This window comes from Pecten maximus, chromosome 8 (genome assembly GCF_902652985.1).
Source record: "Pecten maximus chromosome 8, xPecMax1.1, whole genome shotgun sequence".
Classification (NCBI taxonomy): domain Eukaryota; kingdom Metazoa; phylum Mollusca; class Bivalvia; order Pectinida; family Pectinidae; genus Pecten; species Pecten maximus.
In genome coordinates, this window is record NC_047022.1 from 12,422,444 (window position 1) to 12,434,669 (window position 12,226).

Here is a 12,226-nt window from a genome sequence, read left to right on the forward strand (position 1 = left end):
TCAATCATTTTAGTGTCTATATGACTCTAGTAGTTGTTTCGGTATCACCTCAATCATTTTAGTGTTTGTATGACTCTAGTAGTTGGTTTGGTCTTACCTCAATCATTTTAGTGTCTGTATGACTCTAGTAGTTGGTCCGGTCTCACCTCAATCATTTTAGTGTCTATATGACTCTAGTAGTTGGTCCGGTCTCACCTCAATCATTTTAGTGTCTATATGACTCTAGTAGTTGGTCCGGTCTCACCTCAATCATTTTAGTGTCTGTTTGACTCTAGTAGTTGGTCCGGTCACACCTCAATCATTTTAGTGTCTGTTTGACTCTAGTAGTTGGTCAGGTCTCTATTTTAGTATATACGCCCTGTGAGTCATGGACAACTTGCCGATGCTATATTGTTACGACATAATACCAGACATTCCCATATCATGTTGCCATGTTGGACAGATTTGGTATAATATAACAAATATTGCATATCTCTTCGGGCAACATGACAGTTTATGGACTGGTCAGTCACCCAAAAATATGTATGTGGACCTCAGCTTTGCTTCTCTCCATAAACATATTTGAGGGTGACTGACTAGTCCATAAACTCCCATATTACCCATAGTGCCAAACAATATTTGTCTAATATTTCTTTCTTTTCTCAATAACTCCTAGTTTTAGTGATGGGCATTAAAATAATGCAATCGATCCTGAATTGTTTTTACAAATTTTGAATCAACACCTGTTATTAGGACCCAGTTGATGCTGACTGAGTTTAAGCGCGAGAACCTCCTGAAGGACTACGAACGAATGTCTGAAGACCTTCAGAGGAAGAAGAAGGAGATGAAAGAAATAGAAGACAAAGAAAGGGCTCGTATTGGAGACAGGAGGTGTCCCGACATGAGTGACGACAGGGTGAGGATATTATGGAAATCTTGTAGGACTGTAATAGATCTCATTATACATGGAGAGAAGAGGCAGTTGTTAGTTACGATCTTATCCGTATTTATATTTGTTACGATCTTATCCGTATTTATATTTGTTACGATCTTATCCGTATTTATATTTGTTACGATCTTATCCGTATTTATATTTGTTAACGTGTGACTTTATATATATATATATATAGGCATTTGACCTTGTATTGACCTCATTATGTTGGGTACCTAGCACAACCTTGTATATGTAGACACATGACTTTATATCAGCTATTCTACCATGTTTGCTATGCAACGCCAGTTTTGATTGGTTTAAAACCATGTATTATTTTCCAATAATACACGCTCGTGAGTCAAGGCTGTTACAATTTTATATATCTAATATTCACACACTTTATGTAAGGTTACTATAGACGAGTGGGCTAATGGGTTAGTCTTTCGTTCAATTTTTGATCTTGATCGTAGTACTGTAGTGTCTGTAAAGAAATGTATATTTCATCAACAAATAATGCAATACTCAAGAAATAAATTACAATGTTTTCTCGGGGTTTCTTTGCTGTTTTTCTATTAGAAAGAGGTCGATCTCAGAACTAAACAGTACATGGTAGAATAGAAATAATCAACTTTGACTCGTGTATTGTTGCAGCATATGCAACTCGGACTCGGATATTTTGCAATTTTAATTAATAACTCAGGCCTGCGGCCTTCATTATTAATTTAATTGCAAAATATCCTCGCCCTCGTTGTATATCCTGCAGCAATACACGAATCATCGTTAATTATTTCTTAACTAGACACATATACATGGTTCATACAGATATGAAAAGTCTTTGAATTTCAACCCTTGCCTGGAAAAGTCATATTGGAAATTAGTGCCATGCCATAAAGTCTTGGAATTTGGCAGAAGCATCTTGAAAACTCCTTGAATTTATGAATATGACTTTATTGTTCTAATAAAATGAAAAATATTATAACAACTCTTGAATTTTCAAAAAAACAAATTTTCAGAGTATGCATGTTGACAAAATTGATAGCTATATTTCACTGTCTTTGCAGGGATTGTTACGTGCAGCCAATTCAGTGTTCTTATGATTCTATTACTTAGTAATAACACTAAACTTTGTACTATATGTTTCTATCAAAATGTCACCAAAGGTAATTGGTCATTGTCTTGGTAAAATTCTTGAATTTAATCAGAAACGGTCCTGTAAAGGTCCTGGCATTTGCTGTCTCAAAATCTGTATGAACCATGCTATATATGCAACCGTAGAATTACCCAGGTATAGACACTTGATCTTGATGTTGTCCTAGACACCATATTCATTTATATAGACCCCTGACCTTGCATCAACCTTATATTTATAAACACAGGTAATATGACCTTAAATTAGTTGACATATGAATGTATACTGTCTTATACACCTGATTATATGTCGCAGTATTTATAGACCCCTGACCTTGCATCAACCTTATATTTATAAATACAGGTAATATTAATAAACACAGGTAATATTAATATACACAGGTAATATTAATAAACACAGGTAATATTAATAAACACAGATAATATTAATAAACACAGGTAATATTATAAACACAGGTAATATTAATAAACACAGGTAATATTAATAAACACAGGTAATATTAATAAACACAGGAATATTAATAAACACAGGTAATATTAATAAATACAGGTAATATTAATAAACACAGGTAATATTAATAAACACAGGTAATATGACCTTAAATTGGTGTCAACCTTAATATTCTTCACACTGATATGCATCCTTGAAATTGTAGACTAACGAACTTGTGAAGGAGAATGACAGCCTCAAGATTCGTCTGCGACAGATGGATGGTCTAGAGCTGGAACGAGATGAAGTGGTCCGTCAGCTGGAGCTTGCTAAGGAAGACTTGTTCAATGAGCACCGTAAAGCTCGCAAGGAAAAGGAGGACCTCAAGGAGGTAGTTATACACAAAAGTTACATGTCTCGCCGTTATTTGTGACGAATGTGGAACAATACACAATTTATCAAATGTTAATATACAACAATGTATTAGACAAAATATACAGCATTTGTTACATTAAAAAAATACATATATTTAATTTAAGAAAAGGACTTATAAAGGCTAAGCTTGTTATCCAATCCCTTTTGTCAAATACCAAATTTTAATAATCTTCTATGTATAAAGCATACTTTGTTTTATACTTGTTGTGTTAACAAAATATTTTGAAATTGAAAATATTCAATTTAAAGATGTATACAATGTATTTAATTAATCTTAATCTTATTTTTAAATAATTTATATCAAGTTAAAGCAGACACATATTCAATACATCAATTTAAATATGGGACTCGAAAATAAATTTATTCAGTTAAAAGATACGTACATTAAAATTCAATAAGTCTAAACTTTATTTTTGAAACATTAATTAGCAATATTTCAATTTCTACTCAAGTTGGACTCAATGAAACTACCAAACTTAATCTGTTTCATTTGCCCATGAATTTGACCAGATTAACACTGATAAGTGCATATGAATACCTAGACAAAATCCTTCCGCGGAGTGATTTCACTTTTTCTACATTGTTATTACAAACATGGAATAATTATTAAAATTATCAAATTCATAATGTATTCTTGTATTTTATGAAAGACCAGATGTGCTAAATACTTCTATTTTGACAAAATAATGCATTTTTTTAATCCTAAAATGGCGGACTATTTTACTCGACCGACTCGACATGCACAATCCGGAACTCCTCGGGCTTTTCCGCATTTGGACTTACACAAGCTTCGAGACATTAATATCTAGACCGACTTTTTTTATTCGAAAAAAAAACAATTGAAATATAAGGATTGAATCTTGATTTGGTCGATTTCATGGGGTCATGAATTGAGTTGCTCTTGAGACAAATTCAACATGAACTGCTCAATGCAGTTCATTAAATTTGTCTCAAGAGCAACTCAATTCATGACCCCATGAAATCGACCAAATCAAGATTCAATCCTTAAATGATACATTAAACATATCAGTTTGAATACAGAATTCCTAAAAACCTATATACATTTCTCTGTATTCAATTAAAAGATGTTGGTAATCGATAGCAGTAGAAAATACAGAAGATACATACTTGTACATATCCCACTCACTGTTGTAGGAGATCGAGACACTGAACATGAAGTTAGAGGAGAGACATGATGGTGATGACGTAGCGTTACGTCTACATAAGATGGACACGGCTTACAGACGGATGGAAAAGGAGAAAAATGAAATCATCCATGTAAGATATAATGTCTAAGTAACTATAATTTTCACTTGTTACTTTGAGTCGACGAGTGACATTTACAGGCGAAAAGCATTTTAAAATCATGTTGTCCTTGTTTATGTCATATTCATGGACTAACTCTGCATATGAGAAAACTAATGGAGAATGTAACCCTTGGATTTTAAACATTTATAAGCTCATTTGGCCCTGTGGGCTGGTGACCTTATGCCTTGGCATAAGTCCATTGTCTGTCTTCTGTCTAATACTTGTCAAAGACCAAAATGTCTGGAATCATATAAATTTTTCTGCAGTAGGTTCCTGGGATGCAGCCGGACAAAGTTTGCAAAACGAAGTGACCTTGACCTATATTCAAGGTCACAAATATCAAATTTGTTAAAAAATTCAACAAAAGGTCTAGAATCATGATATTAAGTGGCTAGTAGATCTTTTGATTCCTTTGATGACAGGTAAGAAAGTTTGTGAAAATAGATGACCTTGATCCATATTCAAGGTTATAGGACTACATGTTCAAACACTCAAATGAATTCTTCTGATTTACTAAAAGGCCTAGAATCAAAATGTTTCATAGGAAGTTGGGATGATACAAAGTTTACAAAAAGAAATGAAATTATTTTGAAGCAATTCAAGGTCACAGGGTCATATTTGTTAAAACACTTGAAGGATCTCTTGATTAACTTAGAAGGGCATATAATTAGGTTATTTTGATTAACTTCAAAGAATCATCAAAGAAGTGAATACAGGATGCAGGCCAATTGGACCTTTTTTGACTTTGGTCTATAGTAAATCAGGATTGGTAAATAGTGTGAAGCATGGTAAAATTTAAACCAGGGACAGTTTATTGTTCTGGAAATTATATGCAATCTGCTGGGCATAAATTGTATTTTGTAAGGTGAGATCATCAAATCAGAATATAAAAGCAAAATCTCTTGAGACAAAGTTCTGTCTCATGGAACTTAAGAAATTTAGAGGAGAAGATTTGATATAATGTTTTTCTGATGATAATAAGTAATTGTATGGTGTGTTACCAGGAGAAGACAAAACTGTATGAAGACCTACGTGAGAAGTCCAGGTACAACATGGCCGAAACAAAACGCAATGTCTCCAGGGAATCTGGGGAGATGAAGAACGAGATTGATGATCTAGGTCGTAAGGTCAATCATCACCAGGAGGCCATAAAGGAGCGAGACAACATTATAGCTAATCTCAGGTGATTATAGCAGTTACATTATAGCTAATCTCAGGTGATTATAGCAGTTACATTATAGCTAATCTCAGGTAACTATAGCAGTTACATTATAGCTAATCTCAGGTGATTATAGCAGTTACCTTATAGCTAATCTCAGGTGATTATAGCAGTTACATTATAGCTAATCTCAGGTTAATATATCAATGACCTCATAGCTTATCTTGGGAAACTATAGCAACAACCTCATAGCTAATCTCAGGTAACTATATTAGTCATATGTTATATCTCAGGTAGCTATAGCATTTGCCTGTCTCGCTCTTTTTATTTAGAGAATTTATAACCATGTCAAAGGTTCACATCACTTTTATATGTCACCTTTTCAGTGAGAGAAGTTCTGATCTCAATCAGAAACTAACAAGGGAGATAACCGCCAAGGAGAGCATGATGGAGGATCACAAGCGTACACTGCAGAATCTCAGGAAGGAGATGGTACGTTTGGATGAGATGTACAAAAACTGTTGGTATTTGTAAATCAATTTTTGAAATTGGTTTTCTTGATATATATTCTCTCCTAATTAACCTTAGATTATAACTTAAAACAACCTTACAAAGTTAACAAAATAATATTTTGGATTGTCATACTTTTAACAGTAAAATCAAATTAATTTATTGAATATGAGCCAGATGTAGAGAATTAGGTTATAAAGATAAGGATAGTTTGACAGTACAGTTTATATACTGATATAATGTAGGACTCGGCCATGGTCCAACTGAGAGAAAACATGTTCCTCGACAAACAGCAGGCTCTAGAGACCCTTCGTCGAGAACTGGAACAGGAACGTCGTGACACCACGATGCGTGCCGATGACAAACTGTCACACCACATCACAGAACATGTCAACCTTGTCAAGGTGAGAGACCAACAGTTACTTCCCCTTGTGGAAGTCTCCTAACTTTTAAGTATTATCTGTTTATCTATGTGAGATATTTCCAGTGTATGCTTTTCCAAATTTGTAAATGCATTGCTTTGTTTTGGTGAAGGGGTCAGTGGCAAAAATGCTTTTCATGTGTTTTCTTGTTGTTCGTAACCATGCATTATTCAAGATAAAATAATTGAAGTGAATATGGTTTATAGAAACTGTTGAAACTGGTTATTGAATTGATGCTGATTTATGTATAGTTAATGTTGTTCCATTGTGTGAAATGTTAAATGTGTGTATGTTTGGCTTCCAGTACAAACAGGTATTATAATGTGTCGTCCTGCGTTTTCATGTTTTACTTACTCATCACATATAGAGTTTATATCAATAATTTCTTGTGTAATGCCAGTACTGTTAGATAGCCCGATAGTCCAAGGTATCAGTGTTGTGAAATAAATCTCTTCAGATAACCCACACTGGTGAAAATAGAATTTATAGAAATATAGATATTTCTGAGGTGATATTAATTATTAAGCACTTTCAATCACAGTCCTGTTAGATAGCCAGACATTCCAAAATATCATTTTTGTGAAATAAAAAAAATTAATCTTCAGATGTCCCAATCTGGCCTTCATTATAGTTATACTGATTCAGTAAATATAGATATTTCTGAGATGATCTTATATAGCACTTTCAATATGACAGTGCTGTTAGATAGCCCGATACTTGATCGAAACTATCATTTTTGTGAAATAAAATTATCTTTAGATAACCCAATCTGTTGTACATCAAATTTACTGATACTGTAAATTTTTGATAGTACATGTACTGTTAGATAGCCTGTAACACTCTAGAATATTCACAGTACAGTCAAACCTGCTCTAACGGCCACCTTGAATAAGCGGCCTACTCCGTTAAGCGGCCAGTCTGTGGTCCGCCCGATGGAAAACACTATATAACGAACCTTAAATAAGCGGTCACCTGTCTAACGCGGCCAACGGCCACAAAAATCTGCCCTGAGTTGTTGTATCGTCCTGTATTCAGTGGCCATTCTGTCCGGAAGTAAACATCCGCGATGATCACATGACCAGGTATTTTTATCAAATACATCAAAACTTTGATCTTTGTTGGTTTTCATTTCAAAATACACTGTACATGGTGTATTGTTATCAATATCAATAAGTGCATTATAATATGATAAATTCCATAAACTGTTGAAAAAATGATTAGGCAACAGGCCGTTTCTGGCCAACCTGGTTTAAGCAGCCACCTGTCTTAAGCAGCCAATATCTGTCGGTCCCTTTGGTGACCGCTTAATACAGGTTTGACTGTATATTGTGAAATGAATCCTCACATAACCCACCCTGGTGTATATTTCATACCTAGCTACTACAAGTATATAAAAATATACTTTTTTAAGCCTTATGATAAAACATGATGGTGCTAATTTTAGTTCCTGTATTGTTTATACAATAACTAATATCCCTGATGGTATGGTTTGTTGTTATGTTAATCTGTAAACTAAGTACGCATGCAGCATGCATTAAACTTGATTGACACGTTCTTATGACCAAGAATGAAAAATTAACCCTAGGGGTGACCCTTTGAAGTGACAGTTCATTTTGGACTTTGAATAATTTTGCCACATTTTTTATTGTTGAAAATTGGGATTCATACATTTTTAATTAAATCCACATCATTCATGCATGAAGCTGAACTAGTGTTTAAGCTTAATTGTTTGAAACATATGGTTACATATTACTGAAAAAATAGTGTAGTCTGGCTATGGCAATAGACAAGAAATTATGGTGAAACTATTTTCCCTACATTTATGCATAAGAGGTATTGATTTGAAGTTTATTTAACATCTTAACTTGTGATAAACCACATTTGTTAATTGTAGCAGTGTTTCTTCACCTGCAATTAGGCTTCTTTCTCTTGAATTAGTTAATACTACACAAACTTGTGCCATATTTTCTCCACAAATAAACCCTTGCTCACTAACAAGCCCCTGCTCACAAATAAAGCCTTGTTCACATATAAGCCCTCTGTAGTATTGGGACATACATTTGATTATCAACCTGTAAAATGCTCCAGTTTTGTCACAGGAAGAAGGGGTAAGTTTTAGGACTGATATGGTAAATTTTTTCAACACAATTAGGGTGTTCATAGATTTTCACTAATACCATATTTATCATAAAATCAACCCTGGTGACCATCACAAAATCTATTTGCCTCAAAATACAGGGGAGTGAAGGCCTATTGTTGGTCAATGAATTTTACATTTGTGAGTAATTTTTACAGAACTATAATAGTATTAGTTAGTGGTTTAGTACGTACCCCCTACATGAATCTTCCTGTATTGCGAGCTAGGTTTTATCTCAGTAGATATGGGTGGATTTAATACCAGTAACAGTCATATTGTCAGATAGAGTAGATAGTACTTTTGTAAGAACTAGGAATTTATTGTTTACCAGTGTTGCTAGTTTCACAAAAACAGTGAGGACATGTTGGATCTATCAGATCTAATATCACAATACATATTTTATATCATGAGATACGTCATTTTAAGGTACAGGCTGTCACTTAAAAGGCAACATCCCTCCAGACAGCCCACTTCATTCACAAATTCTTCATCATAGATATTTATTTTTCCTACAAAAAACATAAAACAAAATTATTTACATGGTCATCAATCATATTAAATTGTGTTTACGGTTTTAAAACAAATGCATGATTTGATATTAATAGTTTCTTTTTATCTAGTTTCATACTGTAACAAATTTAAAAAAATTGAATACTGTGTCACACTGAACATACATTTGTATAAACCGATCACAAACCTGTATAATCAGAAATCTGTATAAACCAGACACTCAACTGCTGGATATAACAATCTGTATACATTTCTATATAAATTAAACCTGCATAATCAGGAATCTGTATAAACCAGACATTTTACTATTGAGCTTAATCATTTGTATGCATTTCTATGTAAATTGAACCTTTATAATCAGGAATCTGAATCTAAATCAGACACTCGATTTTGGTTTTCTTTAAAAAATATCAGTCAAGAAAACCTTCAGTTACAAAGCCTGTCTTTTAATGACTGTAATGCATATTTGACCAAATTACCATGTGGAGATTGGGCACCATTGCATTCAAATTTTTTTGTCATTGAGGTACATTTATTTAGATTTTCTCTTAATGAAATAATTCCTAAAAACTAAATATTCTTAACTGTTTAAGTTGATTTGAATTTTGAAATTGAACATATATCGAGGGAGTTTCCTTTCAAGATAATTTCAAATTCCGTAAGAGTTATCTTTCTTGAAGTGCACTTTTGTTTCAACCTGAGAGATATTTTTGTAGGAAATGGAAGCAATGATTTTAAATGAAATTTCAATAGAGATATTCCATATACATGCATTAATTTGAAAATGTTTATGATAACATTCTAGGCCAAAGAGGATGAGATATCACGGTTGATTGACTTGGTGAAGAAACTGGAGGAGGAGCGCCGAGACACTGAGAGGACTTTAAGAGGAAGAGGCTCGAGAGGAGGTAAAATTGTTTTATCTCTTTATTACACAGAGTGTTTAGGGTTTGGTTTGGTTTTATTTGTTTCACGTCCTATCAACAGCTAAGGTAATTTAATGATGACCTCGCGTGCGTGCGATAGGCGTGCGTGCGATATGCATGCGTGTGGTGAGTGCGTATGTGTGTCGTGGGAGGCTGCAGTATGTTCGTGTTATGTCTCCTTGTGATAGGCCGGAACTTTTGCCCATCTAAAGTGTGTTTAGGGGCAGCGCTAGCTCAGTCGACACCGACCACATACCATCAGGTGAAGATCTGAAGTGTGTGGTTCAACTTTACCCATGTCGGTTTCTCGTGAAGCTGAGAAATCGGCTGGTCTGTGCTTTCGTGGTTGTGTCCTGAGTTCAGCGAAAGTGAGCAAGGCTATTGGCTTTGTCTTAAGGCCAAGACAACTTAAAGTCCAAAAAACTGGTTATAGTCCTTATAATTTTCTTTCCATTAGACTTCCATCGTTAAGTAAGTCTATAAGATTCTGTAAGATTATACCCCTCAGAGGATCCTTCATCTTCATACATAGGTCACCTTGGCCTTTACATGGACATGAAACCTTGTGCAAACTCACTAAATATGTACTTAATAGTGATATCTTACAACATATGAAAAGCAGATACTTTGAGATACTTCTCATCAACTATGCTGAGTGAAAGCATGATCAACAGGAATCTGTAACTTTAAAGATGAAAATTACAGAGTTGTATAGGTGTGATAATTCTGTTTATATACGTATACACGTATTATAAAATATCCAATGGACAAATAGATAAGAAAATCCTTTTTATGATTGAAAAACCCCATACATATAAATCATTTAAACTGTATGGAAACAACCTCTTGTACAATGAACACTTAATTCCATCCTACTCTTGATCATTTTGATGACATATGAAATATTTGTGGATTGAAATATTGAAAGTTCTAAGACAATGTTAAATTCATCTGTTCCTTATTTGACAAAAGATGTCAAAAGATAAACAATGGCAAAAATTTCCCAGCTTTTTGTAAAGTACTATATTTATTCTGAAATAAGCTTGGTCCCCTAGTGTAAAAGTTCAGTATTGTCTTTATATCCTCAAGTAAGCTTGATCCCCTAGTGTAAAAGTTTAGTATTGTATTTATCCTCAAGTAAGCTTGGTCCCCTAGTGTAAAAGTTTAGTATTGTATTTATCCTCAAGTAAGCTTGGTCCCCTAGCGTAAAAGTTTGGTAATGTCTTTATATCCTCAAGTAAGCTTGGTCCCCTCGCATAAAAATTTAGTATTGTCTTTATCCTTAAATAAGCCCTCTCTCCTAGCATAAAAGTTTGGTATCAATGTATGAAGTGGGCTTGCTTTTAGCTTAGCATTTCAAAATGGATGATTCTGTAAAAGTGAAAAAGGTGTCTTATTTTTGGCAGGGGCTTATTTTTAGATATAGATACGGTAATAGAGATAAGTTAATCACTATAGCCTAATTATCATATCCTGACAGATTCGTACCCAAGTACAGCGAGAGGCTCAGTCCCTTCAGGCTGACCATCGTCTTCAAATGTCCCGAGAGCGTGAACATATGGAGAAGGAGACCAAGGTGACCCTTAGGAAACTGACCAATGAGCTGGACGAAGAGAGACGACAGAGAGAACACTGTACAGATAGAATAGCGCGTCTGACCAAGGTAGGCTGATGATGATGGACTTCCTGTTGTATAGGGTGACATCACCTTTATATGTAAAGCCAAGATTGGTGTGAAGTTTAACATACTTGTAATATCCTACCTAACATGTGTAAAATGAGAAACTTTGCTAGATATAGTACCTTACCAGTTGTGTTGGATGGTTGCTTTTTGTGGTTAACATTTCCCTGGGACAGTTTTGTTTTTGTTTTTGTCCCCGAAGCTGAGATCGTAACTGTCCTGCTCTGCTGTGCGTCCTTGACCTGGCACTTAACTCCAATTGCTCTGGATAGCATGAGACAGGCATCCAGTATGCTGTTCACTTAGGTAGCCACCAACTACTACAAGATGATTCAAGATTTTGTTTCTCAGGAAGCTGAGGTCATAGACTTTCCTGCTTTGTAATGTCTCTTTGACAAGGCACTTAATTGCTATATTGGATAGTGTCAGACGGACTTCCAGTATATTTTTCAGTTATAGGTACCCACCAGCTACTAAAATGGGATTCCAGTTTGTGTTTCTCAGGAAGCTGAGGTCACAGAATGTCCTACTCTGTTGTAGTTGTATTCATGACAAGGTAAACCCAAATTGTCCTAGATAATGTGAGACAGATATTCAGTATGCTGATCATTTAGGTAGCCACCAACTACTACAAGGGGATTCTATC

General features: G+C 34.5%; 1 protein-coding gene across 9 annotated transcripts in view; it reads left to right on the forward strand.

Moving 5' to 3' along the window:
* Positions 1-12,226, forward strand: part of LOC117332479 (anucleate primary sterigmata protein B-like) — a 118,774-nt gene that overhangs the window by 93,334 nt on the left and 13,214 nt on the right. For 8 of the 9 annotated variants that reach the window (XM_033891396.1, XM_033891397.1, XM_033891395.1 and 5 more), the window contains 9 exons: positions 733-895; positions 2,719-2,883; positions 4,083-4,205; positions 5,240-5,418; positions 5,781-5,886; positions 6,150-6,308; positions 6,631-6,639; positions 9,779-9,881; positions 11,380-11,562. In XM_033891396.1, coding sequence (XP_033747287.1) covers positions 733-895; positions 2,719-2,883; positions 4,083-4,205; positions 5,240-5,418; positions 5,781-5,886; positions 6,150-6,308; positions 6,631-6,639; positions 9,779-9,881; positions 11,380-11,423 — 1,051 coding nt within the window. In that variant the 3' untranslated portion in view covers positions 11,424-11,562. The remainder of the gene's footprint in view (positions 1-732; positions 896-2,718; positions 2,884-4,082; positions 4,206-5,239; positions 5,419-5,780; positions 5,887-6,149; positions 6,309-6,630; positions 6,640-9,778; positions 9,882-11,379; positions 11,563-12,226) is intronic. The other variant, XM_033891398.1, reaches the window with a different exon arrangement.